The 27140-nt window shown below is 39.3% G+C and overlaps 1 protein-coding gene and 1 pseudogene across 1 annotated transcript in view; both read right to left on the minus strand.

Moving 5' to 3' along the window:
* Positions 1–599: 599 nt before the first annotated feature.
* HSPA4L (heat shock protein family A (Hsp70) member 4 like) overlaps positions 600–27140 on the minus strand; it is a 60393-nt gene continuing 33852 nt past the window's right edge. Inside the window, exons 13-19 of the mRNA XM_062199653.1 lie at positions 22462–22560; positions 18574–18711; positions 15787–15912; positions 15379–15486; positions 9307–9426; positions 5700–5861; positions 600–1376 (exon numbers count right to left, since the gene is read on the minus strand). Coding sequence (XP_062055637.1) covers positions 1185–1376; positions 5700–5861; positions 9307–9426; positions 15379–15486; positions 15787–15912; positions 18574–18711; positions 22462–22560 — 945 coding nt within the window. The 3' untranslated portion in view covers positions 600–1184. The remainder of the gene's footprint in view (positions 1377–5699; positions 5862–9306; positions 9427–15378; positions 15487–15786; positions 15913–18573; positions 18712–22461; positions 22561–27140) is intronic.
* LOC133765537 (ER membrane protein complex subunit 4-like) lies at positions 4455–5007 on the minus strand (annotated as a pseudogene).

The following is a 27140-nucleotide window of genomic DNA, read 5'->3' on the forward strand; positions in this document are numbered from 1 at the left end:
CCCATTTAACTTATATTAAGAAGCACCCAAACTGGAGCCAAATTTTCAAAAGGTAATGAAACAGTAGGAACTATAATTTAATCACATCATATTACACTACGTAACATTCTATATTTTGCCTGTTGATATGTAATATAGTTAAGCTTATTACAAGCATTATTTCCTAAGACTATGGTATAACTGTTCCTTTTCAAGTATCACCGTTTATTTCATAGTGTTTATCTAAATTGTAACATTAAGTAAATCAATTATATATATATATATGTGTATATATATATATATATATATATATATATAAAATGCATACATTGTGCCACTTCTTCCTACTCATGTTAAGGTATCAAAATCAATTAAGAAATAGTACATGTATTAAAACTGAAACAAGGCTATCAGTGTTGCAGATGTATGACTGAGTAGGTCAACAGCGTTTTCCCTTAAAAAGAAGGTAATTTCATCAGAAAGGCTCCTATAGTATTAGATTAGCATTATTTTAGCAGCAGCTGGTCTTCAGGACAAACCAAAAGTTTCATGCAACAAAAATACATTACTCTGAAAAGCTATTAGTCCACATTACCAATAAAACAAGCAAACTGCTGGTGTCACCTTCACATAAAATTGTTCATTTTTCTCTTTCAATCTGTGATTTAGTTCATTTATGTGATGACAACAGAGCTTTAGAGTTCTCATGGTACATCAACGAGGTGGACTTATTTGTTCAGGAACCTCTTATTTAAATTATAACAATACAATAACTAGAAAAAAGTCAGTGCCTCAGTGGCTTTTAACCACATCAATTTAAATTTCTTTCAAAATAATGATGCATCTAAATCCATACTTCTGCAACAATAGTGCAATATGGTAGCCTTTCCTAAATAAAGGAACTGAGGTTTATCCAAGTAGAGGCTTTAAATAAAGGAGATTGTTCCAATTACATATCTTGTAAAATATATCAGGAAATCTTAAATTGATTTATAAATCTAAATGTGGCTAAAGCTTCACGTAAGCCGCAATGGAAATGAACAGAGGTGCACTCAGTATAAAACACTTTTCAAAACTACTCCAAGAAACAAATGACAAAAAGTGGTTAAGAACAACTGAACAACTGTTGTGTGTACCAGATGTAAAAGAAGAATGGACCCTGGGGTTACTTGCACTATTTGAATTATATGAAGGTAAATTAACACTTAGTCCACTTCCATCTCTGCAGAAGACTTAGTATGCTGTGAGCTATCTTTTGTTGTATCTGGTTTAGTTTCAGTTCCACTCTGTCCATCCATTGGTCCATTGTGTTCACTATTAGCTTTTGCTTTGTCCTCAGCAACTTCTACTTTTGGTTTGGGCTTGTAAATGATGGGGTTACAGAAATTATCCAGTTCCTAAAGACAAAAAGAAATTGATTATATTAAAATACTACAGAACAATTAACTTTCTAAATTACACATTAACATTCTAAATTTCCATATATTCCACATTCCTGAAATCATTAGTTCAGCTAGATAACCAACTATGTCTTCAATGCCTCATGAGGATTTACCTTCTGGGCTGGTACATTTCTACGGCAATCAGAAACTACTGAAATCTTTAATTTTTTTTTTTTTTAATTTGAGAGGATCAGGGTCAGAGAGTGACCGAGAGCACACTCCCATCCACTGGTTCACTCACCAAATGTTTTCAATGGCTGGTGTTGGAGCCAGGAGCCAGGAGCCAGGAATTCAATCCAGGTCTCCTATGTAGGTGGTAAGGACCTAATCATTTGAGCCATAACCTGTTGCCCCTCCCAGGTTGTGCATTAGTAGGAAATTGGAACAGGAGCCTGAATTGGGAACCAAACCCATGTATTCTGATGTGAGATGTGGGCACCTTAACACTAGGCAAAATACATACCCCTGTTGAATCTTTAATCAAAATTTTTACATCTAACCTTTCTAAAATTTGTTTCCTCATAATTTAAACACAGTTTACTTTGTCAGCAATAATTTTAAATTCTTCCGTTAAATTATGCCTGCTGCTTTGTTATGAGAATTACTTCAAATAACACCTATCCCATAAATTGAAATTTCTCTAGATTATTAAGGGAACAGTTTTAATAAATGTAGTCATATAAACATACATACTAGCAAAGTAGCCTTTTCTGTTAAAGAGAAAAAAAGCAATGAATATATTTTCAATTTCCTTACATTTTACACAGAAATGAAACACCATTACATAAAACTAACCAGACTTATAAACCTTTTAAGATCAGTGCCACAGAGATTGGGGTAATTGTGGAAAGACAGGGAATAATACCCTCATGTGGAAGGATGTTTTCCTGACAAACTGCTCTTGTCACACCCTGAATCTCATCTCATTAGTAGTAAATTATGTATCATAGCTTCTTGACAAAACTTTCTCAAAATTAAAGTACTCATTGCTTAACTAATTATAAAAATAATATGACTCTGTCCTTTGTTCTAGCCCCTGTCTAGTGCACTTGGGCCTCATTCCTTTGTAATCATAACCTCTACTCTACCACCAATGGCTCTACTCCCAACCTGTGTGTACTGATGGTCCTCTTCCCCACTTAATGCTGTATAATTGTTCAAACCTGGTAAATGCCACTCTTAGGATCATTGGTTACTATCCTCACTCTGTCTTTTATGACCTTGTCTAAATATAATCAGAGTCGGCAAACTTGGAAGGCTTCCATAGCCTTGGCAACTCATGACGACAGCCTAGGATGGTTACTGGCGCCATAAACTAGAGTGTCAATTTGTTGGGTCAACAACAGGAGCCACTGTGCACTTGCTCCTCATGTGGGATCTCTGTCCTTAATGTGCTGTACATTGTGATTTAATGCTATAACTAGTACTCAAACAGTATGTTTCACTTTGTGTTTCTATGTGGGTGCAAACTGTTGAAATCTTTATACTAAATTGATCTTCTGTATATAAAGAGAATTGAAAATGAATCTTGATGCAAATGGAATGGGAGAGGGAGCGGGAGAGGGGAGGGTTGCGGGTGGGAGGGAAGTTATGGGAGGGGGAAGCCATTGTAATCCATAAGCTGTACACTGGAAATTTATATTCATTAAATAAAAGTTAAAAAAAATAAAATAAAATTAAATTAAATAAAAAAAAAGATTCAAAAAAAACCCCCAATACCCCAAAACATACTAAGATTAAAAAAATCACTCTATCTCCTATAGATTTTTTGATGAACACTCTTCTAAATGTACGTTTGTACATACCCATAATAAACAAACATATTAACCTATGAACACTCAAATTTATACAAGTGAAATAATTTTAGAGTTCTATAATGTTTCCTTTCTCATTTCACAGTATGTTAACCATATCTTTATATCTGAATCTATCTATTGCTTCACACCTAAAATATTATAATAATTGTACACTGTAGTATGGATGCATCAGTTTATTTAACTAGCTGCCTAGTGATAAGTATTTAGGTTATTTCCAAACTTTTTTTAAATTTTTATTTTTTGCTATTCCAAGCAAGGGAATGTATCTGCACACACTTCTGCAAGAGGTTAATTTAGGATGAATTTTTTTTTCTTCTTTTTGACAGGCAGAGTGGACAGTGAGAGAGAGAGAGACAGAGAGAAAGGTCTTCCTTTTGCCGTTGGTTCACCCTCCAATGGCCGCCACAGCTGGCGTGCTGTGGCCGGCGCACCACGCTGATCCAATGGCAGGAGCCAGGTGCTTATCCTGGTCTCCCATGGGGTGCAGGACCCAAGTACTTGGGCCATCCTCCACTGCACTCCCTGGCCACAGCAGAGAGCTGGCCTGGAAGAGGGGCAACCGGGACAGAATCCGGCGCCCCGACCGGGATTAGAACCCGGTGTGCCGGTGCCACAAGGCGGAGGATTAGCCTATTGAGCTGCGGCGCCGGCTTAGGATGTATTTCTAGAACTCTGATTTCTGAGTAAAATGGTATACTCACTTTAAACTTCTGTATATATTCTGACATAATGTCCCAGGAAAGTTGCAACAAATTTAACCAAATCATTGAGGGCAGCATCCATTTTTAAACCCTTGCCAACTAAAGCAATGATTATAAATGTAAACACAACCAAATCAGATGGGTGAAAAAAAATCTGGATTTAATTTTTTTAAGCAGTGTTCTCAACCATTTAATTTACTGAAAGGAGATACTGCTATGGTTATTGATTTAGCAGCAACTGTTCTTTTGTTTACATAGAGTTCTGGTCATTATTTGTTGTTTTGCTCTGTATTGGAAACAAAAATAAAGTTTTCTACATTATTTTCAGTCGGGGTTGTGGTATAATGAATGACAGCAGTAATATGCATATTGTTCTTCTGGAATCTGTCTCCAGGGGGAAATGAACTTTTGGTTCTTTCCAATATCCGTGATTACTTTAAGGGTGTGCATAAGAGCCAATGGAGACTCAAGAAGGATGTAAATCAGCAAATACATAGACCAAGTGCTTCTTAGGTTCACAAAAGTAATCCTTTACCACTGAACTCCATTGTCACGGGGGGCTCAATGAAGGCTCACTAATCTGATGCATGCATCGGCAGTAATTCCATAGAATGGCACTTGAAAAATAGCCAGTGCCAAACCCATCAGGTTCTCAATAAGGCAGACCAAACTCTGAAGAAATTTCTGGCTTGAACTTTTTCTAGAATCTTGAAAGTGCTTGAGATAGCCATAAATAAGCCATATGGATTGCCAGGCCATCATACACACCATCATCATGAGAAAGATGGAAACAGTATTGCCTGCCATGTACATGATGAAGAGGTTCATGGGAATCTGTTTCAGGGGACCCAAGGCAATGTCCCAGCAGCGCTTCTCCACCAGGATCTGGCCTGTCTCTTGCACACTGGTATTAGGTAGTTGCTTGTCCAAGTAACTGGGTACAATGAGTCCCCCTGGCCACTATTTCCAGTCACTTTGGCCCCTGCAACCTTCTCCAGGCCCTCTCAACTCAATGGCCCACTGGAAGCACAGGCCTTGGTTCACAACTAGGCCTCCTTGGGCCGACATGACAATGACCACTTACTAAAGCCGGGAAGCTTCTCAACCCGAACCATACCCCTGCCACAGATCCACTGGCATCCCTAACTTCTAGGTCTCAGTCTCCCTCTGCATTTCTTGCATTAGTGATGAGGATGAGTATCTTTTCATATATTTATTAGATGCCTACTTCTTCTTTTGTCAACTGCTTATCCAATGCCTTTATTCATTTTTTATTTGGATACCAATCTTTATTATAATAAAGTTTTGTCCTCAGGTATTTCATGTGTCTTCTACAACTTTTCACATTTTCATTATCATTTTTTTAAACTAGAAAGTTTGTCTCACAAATAAGATTTTACCGTGAAAGTTCACATATTTCAAATGACATCAAGGACAAATCTATACAGCAAAATTTTACAGTGAACATTTTAGAGGTTTCAGCCAACCTGTAAGTCTAAATTATTTAACAGTCATAAGTCATCACACTATTTTATTTCATTTTGTATTACCCTTGGAATTTAAAAACCAGTCTTGTGTGACACATTAAGGAACAGAAATATCTCACACCAAGAATATATATTTTAAAATGTTGTAGCCAAACTAAAGATTATCCTCAAGCTTGTTTTTTTGTAAGTTCTCCTGCATGCTATTTCTCTAAGTATTACTCCTACTGAACAAGCTTAGTCCCTGGACCCAATAAAAAGGGAACTGTACTTTACCTTTGATTTTGCAACTATTTCTGAAACTTTCACCACAGGATCTTGAGTGAGACTTAGTTTGTTCTGTGCATTCATTTTACTGTTCAGCCAACTCATGGCATCACTGATGTATTTTTCAACTTTTTCCATTTCAGCAGGATCCAAATGATCATATCTTTCATCCTATTAAAAACAAGCTTAATTTAATGGAACTTATATATCAGTAAGCACCAGTTAATTCATTATTTCTGCTTGAAAGATTTATACTCTTACACTTCACATATACACTTACGTGTATCTCACAAATACCCATGTGAAGAAATCATACAGGAATATAACATAACTGAAGAAACTGGGAGAAAAGGTAACATTTCTGGGCTTAAAAAGGAAAGGTTTTCAGAATTTAGGTTTGCAAAAACAATGATCAGTAGATAATATTCAAGAGGAGAGCACTCAGCCAAGAAAGAAGCTGAAATATAATGGAATTTGTTAGAAAATAAGGAGAAACTAGGGGAGCTAGAATACAGCAAGCTAGATAGAAAATTCTAAATATACAGCAGATAATGCAAGTTTTCTTGTTAAGAAGGAGGATGACATAATAAAATTCTATTCAAAACAGAAATGGCAATGGCTACATATAAAAAACAACCTAAGAAGTCACAGAACCAGAAAGAAATGGCATTAACAGAGGATCTCCTGACAGACTGTAGATCAGACAAGGAAAATAAAGGGAAAGAAAACGAAAGAACACCCCAGAGTTAAGGAAGCAGGAAGACAATGATGCCATTTTTAAAGCCATAAATCTTCCTCAGATATATCTTCTTTCTGCTTGTATGCTTACAAATTATGCATCCATCATCTCTGACTTAATTTCTAGGCCACCATATTGTCTTGAATTTCCTCCTATATCATGAATCACATACCTTTTAAAAATTTCTATATAAGTTATACAAGTTTCAAGTATTTCACATATATTTAGGAACATTGTGATATTTCAAACTCCACCCTCCCTCCTGCCCACACTACAGCTCTTCTTCCTCCTCCCTCTCCCATTCCCACTCTTAATTTTTACAAAGATCTATTTTCAGTTTACTTATTGATTGCACAGTTAACCCTACACTAAATAAAATAGTTCAACAAACCATATGAAGAAAAAAAAACACTGTTCCTCAATGGAAGAGACAAGGGCTGTAAACAATCACTAAATCTAAAATGTCCATTTCACTGTAATACATTACATTTTAGGTATTCTATTAGTTACCTAGATCAGATAAAACATATGACATACGTCGTTTGGGGACTGGTATAACTGGTATATCACTAAGTATAATGGTTTCTAGTTCCGTCCATCTTGTTGCAAAAGACAGGATTTCATTTTTTCTTTGTAGCTGAGTAGTACTCCATAGCGTATATGTATCATAATTTCTTTATCTAAGCAACAGTTGATGGACATCTTGTTTGATCCCACATCTTAGCTATTGTGAATTGTGCTGCAATGATCATGGGAGTATAGATGACTGTTTCAAATGCTGATTTCTTTTGATTTGGGTAAATTCCCAGGAGTGGGATGGCTGGATCATATGGTATGTCTACATTCAAATTTCTGAGGTATTTGCATACTGTCTTCCACTATGGCTACAGCAGTTTACATTCCCACCAACAGTGGATTAGGGTATCTTTTTCCCCACATCCTCACCAGCATTTGTTATTTGTTGATTTCTGTATGAGAGCATTCTAGCTAGAGTGAGGTAAAATCTCACTGTGGTTTTGATTTGCATTTCCCTGATGGCTAGTGATCCTGAGCATTTTTTCAAGTGTCCTTTGGCCATTTCAATTTCCTCTTTTGAAAAACACCTGTTCAAGTCTTTTGTCCATTCTAACTGGATTGTTTGTTTGCTTGTTCTTGACTTTGAGTTTTCTATGGATTCCAGTTGTTAACCCTTTATCAGCTGCATAGTTTGCAAATATTTTTCTCCATTCTGTCAGTTGCCTCTTTACTTTGCTGAGTGTTTCTTTTACAGTGCAGAAGTTTCTCAGCTTGAAGTAATATCATCTGTCAATTTTGGCTTTGATTGCCTGTGCTTCCGGGGTCTTTTCTAATAAATCTTTTCCAATAAATCCAATAATTTTATTTGGGTTCTATAATGTTTCCTTTTTCATTTCACAGTATGTTAACACATCTTTATATCTGAATCTATCTACCGCTCCATACTTAAAATAGCATAATAATGGTACACTATTGTATGGATGCATCAATTTATTTACCTAGCTTCCTAGTGATAAGTATTTAGGTTGTTTCAACTTTTTTTTTTTTTTTTGCTACTATAAGCAAGGGCATGTATCTGCACGCACTTCTGCAATGGTTACTCTAGGATGAATTTCTAGAACTGTGATTTATTGGAAAAGACCCCAGAAGCTACGATATGTAAGTTATGATATCCATGCCTAAATGTTTCTGGTACAGGTCTCTCCTACCCACTGATGTAGTTTTAATATTAATGATAAAAACCAGGGGGTTAAAATGAATATTTACTTAAGAGTTGGGATCCAGGAAGCCTGTCCTGCAGGCCAAATCCAATCATAAGGTTTTGTGGAAGATAAACATGCCCATTTGTTTACATACTATCTGTATTTGATGTTGCACTACACAGGCAGTGATGAATAGTTCTACAGACATAGTATGGACTGAAAAGCCTACAATATTTATTTTTGTTAAAGGAAAAAATATGCTAATTCCTGGTTTAAAGGAGGAAAATAATAAACTTAGTTTTGCCAAATCACACTGTTACATCCAAATGGAGATATCATTTACATTAACTATGTACTTGAGGCTTAAAGGAAAGGCTTAAAGGTAATACAGATATGGATATATATACACACAAAAGGAGGAAGGATATAGGGAATTAGAGATGACTAATGAATTGCAAGGCAAAGAACAACTGAAAGAAAGAAAAAAGAAGTTAGGGAACAAAATAAATCTAAAGTCCAGTCTCAAAGAGGCCTGAAATTTAAAAAAAAAAAAGAAAGACCCAAGATGACATTTTTCTCTGTATAAAGAGCATGAAAATGAACTCTCTAAGAAGAAAAAACTGGAAGTGGTCATTGAATTAGCTTATAATATGGTTTCAGGGAATTCTAAAAGATTAAATACACTTACCTTCACTGTATCTCATTTTATCTAATTCCTCCCTCAGACACCCACAACTGGGGCTGATCTGAGCAAAGCTGGAAGACGGGAACCCCATCCAGCTCTCTTACTTGGGGAGCAGGGACCCCACTATCTGAGCCATCATCTGCTGCCTCCCAGGGTCTGCATTAGCAGAAAGCTGGCATCAGTACACAGAGCTGGGTATCAAAACACAGGCACTCAAAAATGGGACACAGCTTGTCTTAACTGCTAGGCCAAATGCCTGCCTCTACCTTGACTACTTTAAATGTATCATATTCCTTTACTAATAATTCTCCAATTAAAAAAACTTGAAGTTTTGAGTTCTGTACATGAAATCTGTGGAATCTGGCAGCAAAAACTGCAATAGCTTGATAGTCGAGAACTTTTAAGATAATTTCTCACCCTTTCCATGGACCACACACATGCCCCATCATCACAGTTGGTTCTTTAATTCAGTACCTTGTTTCTGTACGCTTCTATCACTTTCATGACGAGCTGAATCTTTTTTCCCAAGTCATTTAAAGCTTTCGGTCTCTCTTCATGTTCCATGTACCTCATTTGAATAGGTTGGCCATATTTCTGTTAACCCAAGAAATGTTTTAAAAAGAAAAAAATAAATGTTACTGAGTTTTAATAGAAAACAAATTTTATTGGTTCCTTGGTAATAAATAGGAGAAAAGATGGCCAGACCAACATTATGTCCCATTTATTTCCCTATAAGGAAGTGGCTATTTTTTTTTTTTTTTTTTTTTGGACAGGCAGAGTGGACAGTGAGAGGGAGAGACAGAGAGAAAGGTCTTCCTTTGCCATTGGTTCACCCTCCAATGGCCGCTGCGGCCAGCGCGCTGTGGCCAGCACACCGCGCTGATCCAAAGGCAGGAGCCAGGTGCTTCTCCTGGTCTCCCATGGGGTGCAGGACCCAAGCACTTAGGCCATCCTCCACTGCACTCCCTGGCCACAGCAGAGAGCTGGACTGGAAGAGGAGCAACCGGGACAGAATCCGGTGCCCCGACCGGGACTAGAACCCGGTGTGCCGGCGCTGCAAGGCAGAAGATTAGCCTATTGAGCCACAGCGCCAGCCGGCTATTTTCTTACACAATACTAAACAGGGATGCCTAACTCAAGCCTAACCTCTTTCTCATTCTTTACAATTACTTCCTGATTCTCCCCAAATACAAAGTCCCAATGAAAACTTTTATTTCTTCAAAGCTGGTGTTAAAACTTTACAAAACGATTAAAATGTAGTTACTGGAAAATCCTGATAGTTACTATTACTTTTATGATCATTAGATTAAAATGTGTACTGCATTACAAGTATATCTTTTTGCTCCTCCAAGTGCTTAGATAGGGGAGCTTCTAAGTGTTATAATGTGCAGCCTCTTACTTTGGAAAGAGAAACACATTAGGATGAAACAACTGTTTTTATTTTAAATTCTTTTATGTACTGAGATAAAAATATATTTTAGAATAATTTTCAATTTGCAAAAAAGTTAAACTAACAGAACAAGACACTTCTCACTACTTTTCTCTAATTTTAACATCTCATGGAATGATTTGTCTTAACTGAGAAATCAACACTGGTACATCGTTATTAACTGAACCCAAGTCTTTATTCACATTTTATCTTTTTAGAAAATATTTATTTCAAAGGCAGAGGGGGAGAGAGAGATACCTATCCACTGGTTCACTCCCTAAATGGCTGCAACAGCCGGATCTGAGCCAAGTTGAAGCCAGGAGTCAGGAACTCCAGCTTGGTGTCCCACATGAGTGCAGGGCCCAAGTAATTTGATCATTTTCTGGTGCTTTCCCAGGCATGAAGTTGGATCAGAAGCAAAACAGCTGGGACTCAAACTGGCACTCTGATATGGGATGCTGAAGTTACAGGTGGCAGCTTAACCTGCACAGCCACAACACTGGCTCTTTGGTACTATCTTTGCTCCAGGATATGATTTTGCATTTGGTATATCTGCATCATACTTTGTATTCTTTAAACATTTTTGAAAGGGAAGTATTACATTTTTAATTTTTAAAATTCATCTCAAAACAAAAACCTGTCAAAGTGTCTATTACATTCCTTTCTACTCTAGGCTACTTATCTATTTGAGGCGGAAGTATCCATGTTAGGAGTTGCTTAGAGTTTCAATTATTGGCTTCCGCTGCTTGGCTGTTCCTAAGGTTTAAAGTATGCACATTTCTCTTACAGAGATGGGATTAAAAACCATACTCACTTAAGTTTATTAACTCTTTTGCACTGCTTACAATACTATTGCTAGGCTTAAAGGACTGCCTTCTCCCATGTTCTAAAAATTATCATCATTCAGCATCTCTGTAATCTCTTATTAACTTAAAGAATGGTTCAGGGAACTGCAGCGTATCACTTGAAAACTTGTTAACATGAAGAAGCATGGATCCATCTCATCACCTGTAGAATCAGAATCTGCACTGCAGTAACAACCCAGGTAATTCATATGCACATTTAAAGCATTGTTGACTGAAATATACTTTAATTCTTCTAAAATAAACTTCTAATCTCTTAAATAATTTTTACTTGCTTTCATTTTACTTAAAAGGCAGACAGAGAGATCTTCCATCTGCTAGTTCACTCCCTAAATACCTGCAACAGCTAGGGGTTGGCCAGGTGGAATCCAGGAGCTAGGAATTCAATAAACCAGGTCTACCCACATGGGTGGCAGGGACCCAGCCACTGCAGTCATCATCTGCTGCCCTCCCTGCGTGTATATTAGTAAGCAGCCTGACTGGAAGTGGAGCTGGGACTTAAAACCAGTCATTCTTGATACTAGATTAGGTCATCCTACCCCACTGCACCAAATGCATTCCCTCCCCCAAAACTAAAACAAACAAACAAACCCTTTCTAATCTCTTATTTTCTTCAGGATGATGTGAAGGTTGGTTGGCAAGCATAGAGAAAGGAGCCAACAAGGGTTCTTTCCTTAGAATTTTACCATTGACCTAGAAAAAGGGGACCTGGTAGCCCAGGTTCTCTATTTCTTTGGGAAAGGGCACTGAAGAGCAGGGTTGCTACTTTTGAAGTCCTTGGCTTGTCAGGTGTACTAGTCAGCTGCACAGTGTAATACAACAGGCCAATGTGGCTTTATTTCCCAAAGTCAGAGCAGTGAAGGATGAAAGAAACAGAGGAAGGGTGACTCCTCTAATGGACATGGAAGGATCAAGTTTATTAACTCATCACTTTTTAAAGACAACACACTGGGCCGGCGCCGTGGCTCAACAGGCTAATCCTCCGCCTTGCGGCGCCGGCACACCGGGTTCTAGTCCCGGTCGGGGCACCGATCCTGTCCCGGTTGCCCCTCTTCCAGGCCAGCTCTCTGCTGTGGCCAGGGAGTGCAGTGGAGGATGGCCCAAGTGCTTGGGCTCTGCACCCCATGGGAGACCAGGAGAAGCACCTGGCTCCTGCCATCGGATCAGCGCGGTGCGCCGGCCGCAGCGCGCTACCGCGGCGGCCATTGGAGGGTGAACCAACGGCAAAAGGAAGACCTTTCTCTCTGTCTCTCTCTCTCACTGTCCACTCTGCCTGTCAAAAAAAAAATAAATAAAAATAAATAAAAAAAAAGACAACACACTAATATATAGCTTATGTAAAAGTAACACTTTGGTCATGTGTTAGAAATTTACATATTGATTAGTATTCATGATATGCATGATTATGCATTTTTAAAAAAGATTTATTTTATTTGAAAATCAGAGTTACACAGAGAGAGGAGAGGCAGAGAGAGAGAGAGGGGGGCCCTCCATCCAATGGTTCACACCCCAAATGGCTGCAACAGTCTGAGCTGCACCGATCCAAGCCAGGAGCTAGGAGCTTCTTTCGGGTCTCCTACGCGGGTGCACAGGCCCAAGGACTTTGGCCATCTTCCACTGATTTCCCAGGCCACAGCAGAGAGCTGGATCAGAAGTGGAGCAGAGGGGTCCCCATATGGGATGCTGGCACTTCAGGCCAGGGCGTTAACCCACTGTGCCACAGCACTGGCCCCAATGATTATGCATTATTAGATTTCAACTATCAAGTAGCATTGCTTAGTTCTCAAAAATGCCTTTAAACTTACAACACTATTCTTACACATCTTTCATATAATCATTTTTCAAATATTTATTAAAAACATACAAACCAAGCACTCCTACAACTGGGTATATATCCACTGAAAATGAAATCATTATGTTTAAATTTTATCAGTATTCATATTTCATTATAGTTTTATGGACAACAGCCAAGAGATGTCCACTAAAGATGAACAGATATACACAATGTGGTATGTATACACAATGGAATACTATTAGGCCTTTAAAATAAGAAGGAAATATTGGGGCCACCATTGTGACACAGTGGATTAAACCACTGCTTGCAACACTGGCTTCCCATATGAGTGCCAGTTAGAGTCCTGGCTGCTCCACTTCTGATCTAACTCTGCTATAATGCACCTGGGAAGGCAGTGGAAGATGGCCCAAGTGCTTGGGGCCTGCCACCTGTGTGGGAGATTCAGATGCATTCCAGGCTCTTGGCTTCGTCCTGGCCCAGTCCCAGCTGTTGCAATCATTTGGGGAATGAATCAGCAGATGCAAGATGGATCGCTGTCTATCTGTGTCTCTCCCTCTCTGCCTTTCAAACACATAAATCCTTTTTTTGTTTTTTTAATTTATTTTACTTGAAAGTCAAAGAGTTACACAGAGAGAGGAGAGGCAGGGAGAGAGAGAGAGGTCTTCCATCCGATGGTTCACTCCCCAATTGGCCAAAACAGCCAGAAACGCACCGATCCGAAGCCAGGAGCCAGGAACTTTTTCTGGGTCTCCCATGTGGGTGCAGGGCCCAAGCACTTGGGCCATCTTCTACTGCTATCCCAGGCCATAGCAGAGAGCTGGATGGAAGTGGAGCAGCTGGGACTCGAATTGGTGCCCATATGGGATGCCGGCACTGCAGGCCAGGGTGTTAACCTGCTGCGCCATAGCGCCGGCCCCCAAACACATTTATCTTAGAAAAGCAAAACAAAACAAAGAAATCCTGTCATTTGGGACTTAAATGAACTTGGAGGATATTATATTAAGTGAAATAAACCTGGCACAGAAAGGTAAATACTGCATGATCTCAGTTACATGTCAAATCTAAAAAAGAACTCACAGAAGCAAGTAGTAGGGGCCTGTGCTGTGGCACAGAAGGTTAAGCCTCTGCCCATAGCACTGGCGTCTTCTCTGGGCATGGGTTTGAGACCCAGCTGCTCCATTTCTGCTCCAGTTCCCTGCTAATGCGCCTGGGAAAGCAGTGGAAGATGGCTCAAGTCCTTGGGCCCCTGTACCCACTTGAGAGATTGGGAAGAAGCTCCTGGCTCCTAGCTTTGGCCTAGCCCAGCCCTAGCCATTGTGGCTATTTGGGGATTGAACCAGCAGATGGAAAATCAACCTCTCTCTCTCTCTCTCTCTGTATCTCTACCTTTCAAACTAAATAATAAATCTTAAAAAAAAAAAAAAAAAAAAAAGGAGCGGCCGGCACTGTGGCCTAGCAAGTAAAGCCGCCACCTGCAGTGCCAGCATCCCCTGTAGGTATCGGTTCGAGTCCCAGATGTTCCACTTCCAATCCGGCTCTCTGCTGTGGCCTGAGAAAGCAGTAGGAGATAGCCCAAGCCCTTGGGCCCCTGCCATCTGCGTGGGAAGACCCAGAGGAAGTTCCTGGTTCCTGGCTTCAGATCGGTGCAGCTCTGGCCGTTGTGGCCAATTGGGGGGTGAACCAGCAGATGGAAGACCTCTCTCTCTGCCTCTCTTCTCTCTGTGTAACTCTGACTTTCAAGTAAAATAAATAAATCTTTTTTTTTTTTTTTAAAGGAGAGGGGAATGGTGAGGGAAGGATGGGGAAAATGTTGGTCAAGGACACAAAATTTCAGATAGACAAGAGAAGTTATGTCCAAGAGGTCTACTGGTAGGGCTGGTGTTGTGGTGCAGGAGGTTAGGCTACCGCTTGTGATGCTGGCATCCCATATCAAAGTGCTAGTTAGAGTACTGGCTATTCCTCTTCCAATCCAGCTCTCTGCTGATTTGCCTGGGAAAGCAGCAGAGGATGGCTCAAGTTCTTGGGCCCCTGCCATCCATGTGGAAGACCTGGATAAAGTTCCTGGCTCCTGGCTTCAGCCTAGTCCAACCCTGGCCATTGCAGCCATTTGGGGAATAAACCAGAATATGGAAGATCTCTTTCTCTTTCCCTCTCTCCCACTCTGCCTTTTCAAATAAATAAATCTTAAAAAACTAAGAAATCTATTGTAATCACGGTGACTACAGTTAACAACACTATTTTGTAAATCTGAAAATTGCCAAGATTTAGTTCAACAAAAAAAGATAATGCACATTTAAAGAGCTTGATTTAGCCATTCCATAATGTATTTACATATATTTATTAAAATACCATGTCATATACCACAAGCATATACAACTGCTACTTATTAATTTAAAAAAATACTGTGCTTTCACATGTAATTTTTTAGGAAGTACTAAAAAGAACTTTAAAAAATTTACCTTCAGTTCTTGAAGCTTATCCACATATACTTGTTTAGGCTGGTCCTCTCCTTCTTCATAAAGCCAATTTTCTGTGTCTTCTAATATTGCAGATAGTTTATTCATGTCCTAGTTATACATTTAAGAGGTACTAATTAAAAATGCTTTCCTTAGAAATAAGAGTAATTATGGAAGGAAAGAATGGTTTTAAAGTATAATGGATTAAATTTCATTTTTTTTGACTTGTATTCAAAAGCATATTTTTCATCACAGTCTACAATTTGGAAAAATAACTAAGAATAATCTCCATATGGGCTGAAGAAGACTGACAACGATAACAAATTGGTACACTTATTTATGAAATTCATACTAGCATTTTCAATTAAACACTGAAATATTTCTAATAAAGATTATTAAATTTAGACTTACTTCTGGAGTGATGAATTTTTCATAGACAGTGCCCAGCTTGTCTCTAAAATCATATACATATTCTTCAACAGCATTCTTAGCATCATTTCTTTCTTTCTCTAATTTATCTTGCATTATCATCTTCCCCTGATCAAAAAGTTTCAGATGAGTTGCCATATGAATATTCATTAGGGAAATACAAATCAAAACCACAATGAGATACCATTTCACATCCACTAGGATAATTGTAACATAAAAAAATGGAAAATAAATGTTCATGAGTACGTGGAGAAATTGAAGACCTTAATATATTGCTGATGGAAATGTAAAATGCTGCAGCCACTATGAAAACCAGTTCCTCAAAAAGCTAAACACAGAATTACAGTTTCACTTGAGATTCATCAATTCCACTCCTGTCATACACTCAAAGGACATGAAAGCGGAGACTCAAATAGATTTGTATGCCATTGTTCACTGCACTATTATTCACAATAGCCAAAAAGAAACAACCCAAGTGTCCATTAACAGATAAATAAATTATCTTCCCACTGTGGAATTTTACTTAGCCTTAAAGTGGAACAAAAATTCTGACCCATTTTATAACATGGGTGAACCTGGAAATCATTACAGCAAGTAAAATAATCCATACAAAAGAATAAGTATTATATGATTTTAACTTATGAGTTATCTATATTAGGCAAATTCATAAAGACAGAAAGTAGATTAGAATATACTGGGAATTTGAGAAGGAGAGGGACAGGGAATGATTACTTAATGTTACAGAGTTTGTGAGGCAATGAGAAAGTTTGGGAAATAGTGCGATGGTTGCAATATTGTGAAATACTGTGAAATGTAATGTCACTGACATTTAAAATGGCACGGTTTATGTCATATGTATCACAATCTTGAGCATTAACTTGTATACTTTAAATGAATGAATTATATGGTATATGTGAATTGTATCTCAATAAAGTTGCTAGAAAACAAAACAAAACATAGATTGTGTCACTATATATACTCAGGTTTAAATTCTGGGTTGCTCATTTACCAGCCTAAGGTATTAGCTAATTCACTTAATTGATTTTTCTTATCCTAAAATAGAGAACATTAAGTTCATCTGCTTCATAGGGCTCTTAATAAGATTGATGTAATTCATGTAAAATATTTAGCATAGAGCCTGGCACATAGCTGGTACTGAAAAAAGGTTAGCCTTAGGAGGAAATATAGTATAATGCTTGTGAGGTAGAGCTTTAAAGATTAATTACTTGGTTCTAAATCCAAAGGATACTCTTCTGACATCAGGTAACAGTTACTTATGCCTCAGTTTCTTCAGCCGCAAAATGTAATTTCTAACAGTACCTATACTCCATAGGTTTGTTTTGAGGATAAAATATCAAAGTATTTAAGGATGTTAGCAAAAATTACTGTTAACAAAGAAATGAAAAATAAGCAGATTTTAATACTTTAACAATCCCTTTATAAGCTATAATGAATGCACTGATATTGTGAATTGAAAATAGTGACATATTTAACAATTAAGCAAAATCTCACTTTAGAAACAAAATTTGGGGCCAGCACTGTAGCATAGTGGGTAAAGCCGCTGCCTGGGATGCCGGCATCCCATATGGGTGCCGGTTTGAGTTCTGGCTGCTCCACTTCTGATCCAGCTTTCTGCTATGGCCTGGGAAAGCAGAAGATGGCCCAAGTCTTTGGGCCCCTGTATCTGCATGGGAGACCCAGAAGAAGCTCCTGGCTCTTGGCTTCGGATCAGTGCAGCTTTGGCCTCTGCAGTCAACTGGGGAGTGGACCAGCGGATGGAAGACCTCTCTCTCTTTCTCTCTCTGTCTCTCACCTCTGCCTCTTTGTAACTCTGCCTTTCAAATAAATAAATCTTAAAAAAAAAAAAAAAAAAAAAAGGAACAAAATTTTCCCTAACTGTGCTTTCCTACAACTCAACCCTTTGGGAAAATTAATTTCAAGACAGATGAATTCTGAATTATTTAGGGTCCAAGAATGCTTGCTTTATATAAAATGTATCCTTTTACAAAAGAAATCCTTTTACCAAAGACATTCTTCTCAGATCTGGAAAAAATGATGCTGAAATTCATATGGAGACACAGGAGACCTTGAATAGCTAAAGCAATCTTGCACAACAAAAACAATGCGGGAGGCACCACAATACCAGATTTCAGGACATACTACAGGGCAGTTATAATCAAAACAGCATGGTACTGGTACAGAAACAGATGGAGAGACCAATGGAACAGAATAGAAACACCAGAAATCAATCCAAACATCTACAGCCAACTTATATTTGATCAAGGATCTAAAACCAATTCCTAGAGCAATGACAGTCTATTCAACAAATGGTGCTGGGAAAACTGGATTTCCATGTGCAGAAGCATGAAGCAAGACCCCTATCCTACACCTTACACAAAAATCCACTCAACATGGATTAAAGATCTAAATCTACAACCCGACACCATCAAATTATTAGAAACGTTGGAGAAACCCTGTAAGATATAGGCACAGGCAAAGACTTCTTAGAGAAGACCCCAGAGGCACAGGCAGTCAAAGCCAAAATTAACAAGATCTTTATAGTGAGACAATTTATGTTTTTCATATAACTAAGACAAAAGCTACTGTATATAGGACATTAGTACAGTTCATCAAAAAGTAGTTCAATGATGTGCATAATTCTTTATGAGTTATGGACTAGTTCTTCAGGTTTTGGGGATAGATAATTATTAATGTCAACAATATTTTAAAATACAGCACCTCCTATTTCAACATCAATGATTTATATACCTCATTTTCAATGTAGCTATTGAGAAGATCTTGGCCCAGCTGTCTACATAGGCTGCTTTGAATAGGAAGATCAATACTCTTGACTTTTCCTTTTTTAATGTTTTGATTTAATCGGTCTTGTTTGTCTGAGGGAGCTAACTGTTAAAAAAAAAAAAAAAGCCAAGAGAGAAATGTAAATTTCTAAAACTAACAATAAATTTCAGAGTGAAACAGACAAGTAAAATCAAACAAAACTATTACCAAGTATTATACTTAATTTATTAAACACATTATTTTAACTCAGTATTTTACATTCTATGTATACTAAATTTTACATAAAAATTATTGAGTGGGAAATGCAAATCAAAACTACAATGACTTATCCATTTTATAATAACTCTGATGGCTATAATAAAAAATGGCAAGTGTTAGAGAGGATGCGGAGGGATTAAAACCTTCAAACATTAATAACAGAATTATAAAATGTTTGGCAAACAGTTTTTCAAAATGTTAAACACAGCAATACCATATGAAGAGGCAATTCTATTCTTAGGAATATGCTCAAGAAAAATCAAAATTATACATCCACAGAAAAACTTGTACATGATTGTTTATAACAACATTATTCATAATGACAAGAAGGTGAAAATAATTCAAATGTCCATCAAATTATGATGGATAAATTTAAATGTGGTATGCACTGGCATAATGAAATATTATTAGGCTATAAAACAGAATGAAATACTGACACATTCTACAAGCGGAATGAACTTCAAAAATATTATGTTTAATGGAAAGAAGTCAGTCACAAAGAACCATATACAGTGTAACCATATTTATATGCATGTCCAGAATAGGCAAATCTATAGAGACAGAAAGCAAATTAGTGACTGCCTAGGGCTGGCAGGAAGAGGGTTGAGGGGAAATAGGTAGTTATTGCTAATGGGCACAGGGCTTCTTTTGGGGTGCTGGAAATGTTCTAAAATTGTGATCATGCTGGCACAATTCTGTGAACATACTAGAAAACATTTAGACAAAAATGTTTCACGTTTTAAATAACTGTAGAGCCTAGGATATAAAATTCAATTTTTTTTTTTTGACAGGCAGAGTGGACAGTAGAGGGAGACAGAGAGAAAGGTCTTCCTTTTGCCATTGGTTCACCCTCCAATGGCCACCGCGGTAGGCGCGCTGCGGCCGGCACACCGCGCTGATCCGATGGCAGGAGCCAGGTGCTTCTCCTGGTCTCCCATGGGGTGCAGGGCCCAAGGACTTTGGGCCATCCTCCACTGCACTCCCTGGCCACAGCAGAGAGCTGGCCTGGAAGAGGGGCAACCGGGACAGGATCGGTGCCCCGACCGGGACTAGAACCCGGTGTGCCGGCGCTGCAAGGTGGAGGATTAGCCTAGTGAGCCGCGGCGCTGGCCATAAAATTCAATTTTTGAGGCCAGCAGAAGATTACCCAAGTGATTGGGCCCCTACTATATATGTGAAAGACCTGAATGTAGTTCCAGGTTCCTGGCTTCCACCCGGCCAGCCAGCTATTATGGTCATTTGGGGAGTGAACCAACAGATGGAAAATATCTTGCTGTGTCTCTTCTCCTGTCTCTCTGTAACTCTGTCAAATAAATAACTCTTCTTTTTTAAAAAACATTAATATTTACATCTGAGAAAAATACATATAACTTATATAGATTAAATTCTGTGCAAGTTAGAAAAATCTGTTGAGGATGAAAGCTTACAGCTGTAGCCACATTCATCTGGCTGACTGGGGCAGACTTATTTGCAATGATTATCTCAGTAAAATAATTACCGTCAATAATAAAGTTGTTATCCTCTGATCTCTAAATTTTACTTTTAAAAACATTTTTGCACAAAGAAAAATATTTCATTATAGCAGCAAAACCAACAGCAGCCAGTGTCGAGCCAGATGGAAAACAAGAATAAAGAACTCCACCCAGGTCTTTTGCAAGGGTGGCAGAGACCCAAGTCCTTGAGCCATCACATCAACAGGAACCCAGATCAAAAGAAGAGCCAGGACCCAAACTAGCACTTCTGTATGTCATACAATCCCAAGGGTGCCTGTGACATATGCCTGCCCTTTATTTATTTATTTATAAATACCATTGAACTTAATTTTTTTGGAAAGGCGGGGTGGGGGAAGGAGAGGGAGAGGGAGAACCTTTCATCTGCTGGTCCCAAATGTCTGCAACAGAGTTAGGTGAGGCCAAAGCTGGGAACAGTTACTCAATATCGGCCTTGCCCATGTGGGTGGCAGGAGCCAACTACAGGGCCATCACCTGCTACCCCACAGGGTGTGCATTAGCAGGTGCTGGAATCAAAATGGAGCCAGGACTCAAAGGGGATATGAATGTCCCAAACAGTGTCTTAAATGCTAGTCGAAACATCCACCCTAACGTATTGCTAATTTCTTTTCTTCATGGGGCATGTTCCATTTCAAAATTTCTCTGAGATTATATGAGAAAAAAATCACTGAAAAATATATCTTTTCCTATCAAAAAGATAGTTTTTATTGTTAGGGTTCAGATCCAGCTGTTGTAGGCATTTAGGGAGTGAACCAGCAAATGGAAGATCTCTCAAGGCTGATGTTGTGGCACAGAAGGTTAAGCTGTTGCCTGTGACGCCAGAATACCATATGGGGACTGGTTCATGTCCCTTTTGCTCCATTCACATGATCCACCTCCCCACTAATGTGCCTGGGAAAGTAGCAGAAGATGGCCCAAGTCCCTGGGCCCCTGCACACATGTGGGAGACTCAGAGGAAGATCCTGGCTGCTGGCTTGGGCCTGGCCCAGTCCTGGCCACTGTAGCCATCTGGGGAGTGAACCAGTGGATGGAAGATTTTCTCTCACTCTATCTCCTCCCCACACCACTTTTGTAACTCTGCCTTTCAAATAAGTAAATTTCTTCTTAAAATAAAGCCTCTATAATAAAATACTGAAATGCATTTATTCTGGCTATCAGTTTCCTGTACTTTTCTACAGTACTAAGATAAAAATATCCAGTAAGGTTGGGTGTTAGGCACAGTGGCTGGGTTGCTGCTTAGGATGCCCACATACCATACCAGAGTGCCTGATACGCATATTAGCAAGAGCACTTCTCTCTCTTTTTTTTTTTAGGAGTAGGATGAATGGTGTATATAAATAATGTTTGTTCTAGCTTTTTTTAAAAATTTTTTTGGGGGGTATTTCAAATATTTTATTTTATTTTATTTTAACTTTTATTTAATGAATATAAATTTCCAGTGTACAGCTTATGGATTACAATGGCTTCCCCCTCCCATAACTTCCCCCCCCACCCACAACCCTCCCCTCTCCCGCTCCCTCTCCCATTCCATTTGCATCAAGATTCATTTTCAATTCTCTTTATATACAGAAGATCAATTTAGTATAAAGATTGCAACAGTTTGCACCCACATAGAAACACAAAGTGAAACATACTGTTTGCGTACTAGTTATAGCATTAAATCAAAATGTACAGCACATTAAGGACAGAGATCCCACATGAGGAGCAAATGCACAGTGGCTCCTGTTGCTGACCCAACAAATTGACACTCTAGTGCCTGATACGCATATTAGCAAGAGCACTTCTCTTATCTCCTCCCTGCTGGTGTAAATCCTGGGATGCAGCAAGTGCTGGTTTAAGTACCTGTGTCCCTGCCACCCACACGGGAGAATCAAAGTGAGTTCTGAGCTCCTGGCTTCTACCTAGCCCAGCTCTGGCTATTTTGAGCATTTGGGGAATGAACCAGCAATTAGAAAATATCTCTCTCTGCCTTTCAGATAAAATAAAACAAAATAAAAATCAAGCATATCAAAAGCAAGCACCATAAAAGTTAACACATTAATTCAATACAAATCTCAAAAAGAATTACAAAAACACTCCACCAAACCTTTGTTTTGGCTCCTGTATGATCAATTTCCTCTTCTGGGGTATGCTCAGCATGGCACTTTTGATGACTTCCTTCTTCTTGGTCAACCTGCATTTTATCCTGGAATGAAAATATGTAATTGATACTAAATGTAGTATCTTTTTGTTTGTTTGTTTTCAAAAATTAAACTGCAGCTCCAGCCATTGCAGCCATCTGGGAAGTGAACCAATGGAGGGAAGACCTTTCTCTGACTCTCCCTCTCACTGTCTGTAACTCTACCTCTCAAATAAATAAATAAAATCTTTAAAAAAAAATGCCAATATATTTGTGGGTCTGATACGCTCAGTATTTTATGTACAAAAAAAGAGTTCAAGCCTTTTTTGAAACATGGGTACACAGTAAAGTAAATGACAACAACTAAAAATAGATTAAGAGGAAAGTAAAAACACAAAGGTCTACTTGAGGCTATGAGAATAAATCTTATTTCATTCACCTGTGGCTACACTGCAAAATACATGGCAATTGTTCTCAAGTGAAATTTGCAAGTTAACATTTACCAAAGCATGCTTAGAGGCCGGCGCTGTGGCTCACTTGGCTAATCCTCTGCCTGCAGCACCGGCACCCTGGGTTCTACTCCTGGTTGCTCCTCTTCCAGTCTAGCTCTCTGCTGTGGCCCGGGAAGGCAGTGGAGGATGGCCCAAGTGCTTGGGTCCCTGTACCCTCATGGGAGACTGGGAAGAAGCACGCAGCTCCTGGCTTCAGATCAGCGCAGCGCCAGCTGTAGTGGCCATTAGGGAAGTGAACCAACGGAAAACAGAAGGAAGACCTTTCTCTCTGTCTCTCTCTCTCACTGACTATAACTCTACCTGTCAAATAAAAGCATGCTTACAAAAAAATTGCAACTTGGAAGAAAAAAAATGTTATTAAAGAATTTAATACTGGGGCCAGCACTGTGGCATAGCACGTAAAGCCGCTGCCTGCAGTGCCGGCATTCCATATGGGCAACAGTTCGAGCCCCAGCTCCTCCATTTCTGATATGGCTCTCTGCTATGGCCTGTGAAAGCAGTGGAAGATAGCACAAGTCCTTGGGCTCCTACACCTGTGTGGGAGACCCGGAAGAAGCTCCTGGCTCCGGATTGGTGCAGCTCTCTCTCCGCCTCTCCTTCTCTGTGTAACTCTGACTTACAAATAAATAAGTAAATCTTAAAAAAAAAAAAAGGACTTAATACTACAGTGTAATAAAATGAAAAAGATACAAAATTAACGGATTACACAAATCAAATTATATACTATTTTAAAAACAATAAAATACTGAATAGGAAATTCATCATCAAAGTAGATGTCTCTGAATTATTACAACATACGTTTTTAAGATTTTTTATTGTTATGTCTAAAAAGCAAACTTTAAACCAGTTAACTTCAAAAATGGACTCTCTTCTTCACAAACAATAATGAGTAATAGATTTTTCTGGGTTTTTCTTAATCCTGTCCTCCACCATCCTTCTGAAAAGAAGAGTACTGGGAATTAGAGAAACAGGATAATTTATGTCTTTTACTATATCTAGAATTAAGCAAATGTGTAATATGTAAAAAGCTGGCTTGGATAAGCTCATCTTTTTGCCAAAGAGAAAAACATGCTAGAAGATAATTCTTTGTCATTAAAAGCTCAATTATTGCCTGGCGTCGCAGCTCAATAGGCTAATCCTCCACCTGCGGCACTGGCACACCAGGTTCTAGTCCTGGTCGGGGCGCAGGATTCTGTCCCGGTTGCCCCTCTTCCAGGCCAGCTCTCTGCTGTGGCCCGGGAGTGCAGTGGAGGATGGCCCAAGTGCTTGGGTCCCTGCACCCGCATGGGAGACCAGGAGAAGCACCTGGCTCCTGGCTTCTGATCAGCGCAATGCGCTGGCTGCGGCGGCAGTTGGAGTGTGAACCAATGGCAAAAGGAAGACCTTCCTCTCTGTCTCTCTCTCTCACTGTCCACTCTGCCTGTCAAAAAAAAAAAAAAAAAAAAAGGTCAATTATTTGTGACCCTCTAACTGCCCTTCCAACTCTATAACCTCCAGAACCCTGTGATGGAGAATAAACAAAAAAAGTTGAGTGGCATTATACAGGAAGACACAATTTTTTTTTTTTTTTTAATACAAGCAGAGTGGACAGTGAGAGAGACAGAGAGAAAGGTCTTCCTTTACCGTTGGTTCACCCTTCGATGGCCGCCACGGCCGGCGCACCGCGCTGAGCCCAAGGCAGGAGCCAGGTGCTTCTCCTGGTCTCCCATGGGGTGCAGGGCCCAAGCACTTGGGCCATCCTCCACTGCACTCCCGGGCCATAGCAGAGAGCTGGCCTGGAAGAGGGGCAACCGGGACAGAATCTGGCGCCCCGACCGGGACCAGAACCCGGTGTGCTGGCGCCACTGGGGGAGGATTAGCCTATTGAGCCGCGGCACCGGCACAAATATGTTATTAACTCTAATATACTACTAACAAAAAACCACGGTCATTTAAACTAATAAAAAATAAAACAATCTGTAGATTGTTTTAGGTAGTATACACATTTTAAACATATTAATTTTTCCAATCCCTGAGTAAGGAGTATCTTTCCATTTTTTTGTGTCCTTGATGGTTTCTCTCATCAACATTTTATAAATTTCACTGTAGAGATCTTTCACTTCTTTGGTTAAAATTTATTCCTAAATATTTCATTTTTTTGTGGCTATTGTGAATGGGATTTCTTTCTTGATTTCTCTTTTGGTGAGTTCATTTTTGGTGTATAAAAATGCTACTGTTTTTGTATGTTGTTTTTGTAACCTGAGGCTTCTGAATTGGCTTATCAGTTCTAACATCTTTTTGGTAGAGTGTTTAGGTTCTTCCCATGTATAACATCCTGTCATCTGCAAACTTGAGATCTTTTGACTTCCTCCTCTCCCACATCAATGTTCTTTCTTTCTCCTTACTAATTGCTCTTGCTAATACTTCCAATACTATATTGAATGAAAGTGGTGAAAGTGGACATCCTTGTCTTGGTCTAGAGATGGGGAGAATGTTCTCAGCTTTTTCCTATTCAGTATGATATTGGCTATTGATTTGTTATATATAGCCTTTATAATTTTTCCTATCAAAATACCAATGACATTCTTTACAGAATTAGAAAAAAAAAATCCCGGGGCCAGCACAGTGGCATAGCGGGTAAAGCTGCTGCCTGAAGTGCCGTCACCCCATATGGGCACTGGTTTGAGTCCTAGATGCTCCACTTCTGATCCAGCTCTCTCCTATGGCCTGGGAAAGCAGTAGAAGATGGTCCAAGTCCTTGGGCCCCTGCACCCATGTAGGAGACCTGGAAAAAAACTTCTAGCTCCTGGCTTTGGCCTGGTCCAGCCCCAGGCATTGTGGCCATTTGGAGAGTAGACCAGCAGATGGAAGACTTCTCTCTCTCTCTCTCTCTCTCTGCCTCTGTAACTCTGCCTTTCAAATAAATAAATAAATCTTTAAAAAAAATCCCAAAATTCATATGGAATCACCAAAGACCCAGAGTAGCCAAAGGAACTTTGAGCAGGAATCAATCAAACTGGAGGGATCACAATACCGGATTCCAAAGCATACTATAAAGCTAATGGTGGCCGGTGCCATGGCTTAACAGGCTAATCCTCCGCCTTGCAGCGCCAGCACACCGGGTTCTAGTCCCAGTTGGGGCGCCAGATTCTGTCCTGGTTGCCCCTCTTCCAGGCCAGCTCTCTGCTATGGCCCGGAAGTGCAGTGGAGGATGGCCCAAGTGCTTGGGCCCTGCACCTGCATGGGAGACCAGGATAAGCTCCTGGCTCCTGGCTTCGGATCAGCACGATGCGCCAGCTGCAGCAGCCATTGGAGGGTGAACCAACGGTAAAGGAAGACCTTTCTCTCTGTCTCTCTCTTTTACTATCCACTCTGCCTGTCAAAAAAAAAAAAAAAAAAAAAAAGACAAAGCTAATGGTAACGAAAAGAGCATGCATGGTATTGGCATAAAAACTGGCATATAGATCAATGGAACAAGAGCCCAGAAATTAATTCTTGTACATACAGTCAACTGATTCTTGACAAAAGTACCCAAAACATTGGAGAAAGGATAGTCTTATCTGTAAATGTTGCTGGCAAAGGAGATATATTTATGTAGGATAATGAAATTAGATCCCTACCTCTCACCATATTAAAAAATCAACTCAAGATGAATCAGACACCTAAATTTAAGACCAGAGACTATGAAACTGCTAGAAGAAAATGTAGGTGAAATGCTTCAATACACTGGTGTAGGTGATGTCTTCTTAGATAAGACCTCCTTAAGCACAGGTAACAAGAGCAAAACCAAACAAATGGGAATGTATCAAACTCAAAAATCTCTACAAAGCAAACAATGGAGTGAAGAGACATCTGACATAATGTGAGAAAATATTTGCACACTACTTATCTGACAAAGGATTAATACCCAGAATATATCAGCAACTCAAAGACCTCAACAACAACAACAACAACAACAAAATCCAGTAAAGACATGGGCAAAGGACCTAAATAGGCAGTTTTCTAGAGAAGAAACAAGAATGGCCAATAAATAAATGAAAAAATGCTCCACATCACTAGCCATCAGGGAAATGCAAGAACAAACCATAATGAAATATCACCTCACTCCTGTCAGAGCGGCTACTATCCAAAAAACACAGAGCAACAAATGCTGGT

Source organism: Lepus europaeus, chromosome 8, assembly GCF_033115175.1.
Source record: "Lepus europaeus isolate LE1 chromosome 8, mLepTim1.pri, whole genome shotgun sequence".
Lineage (NCBI taxonomy): Eukaryota > Metazoa > Chordata > Mammalia > Lagomorpha > Leporidae > Lepus > Lepus europaeus.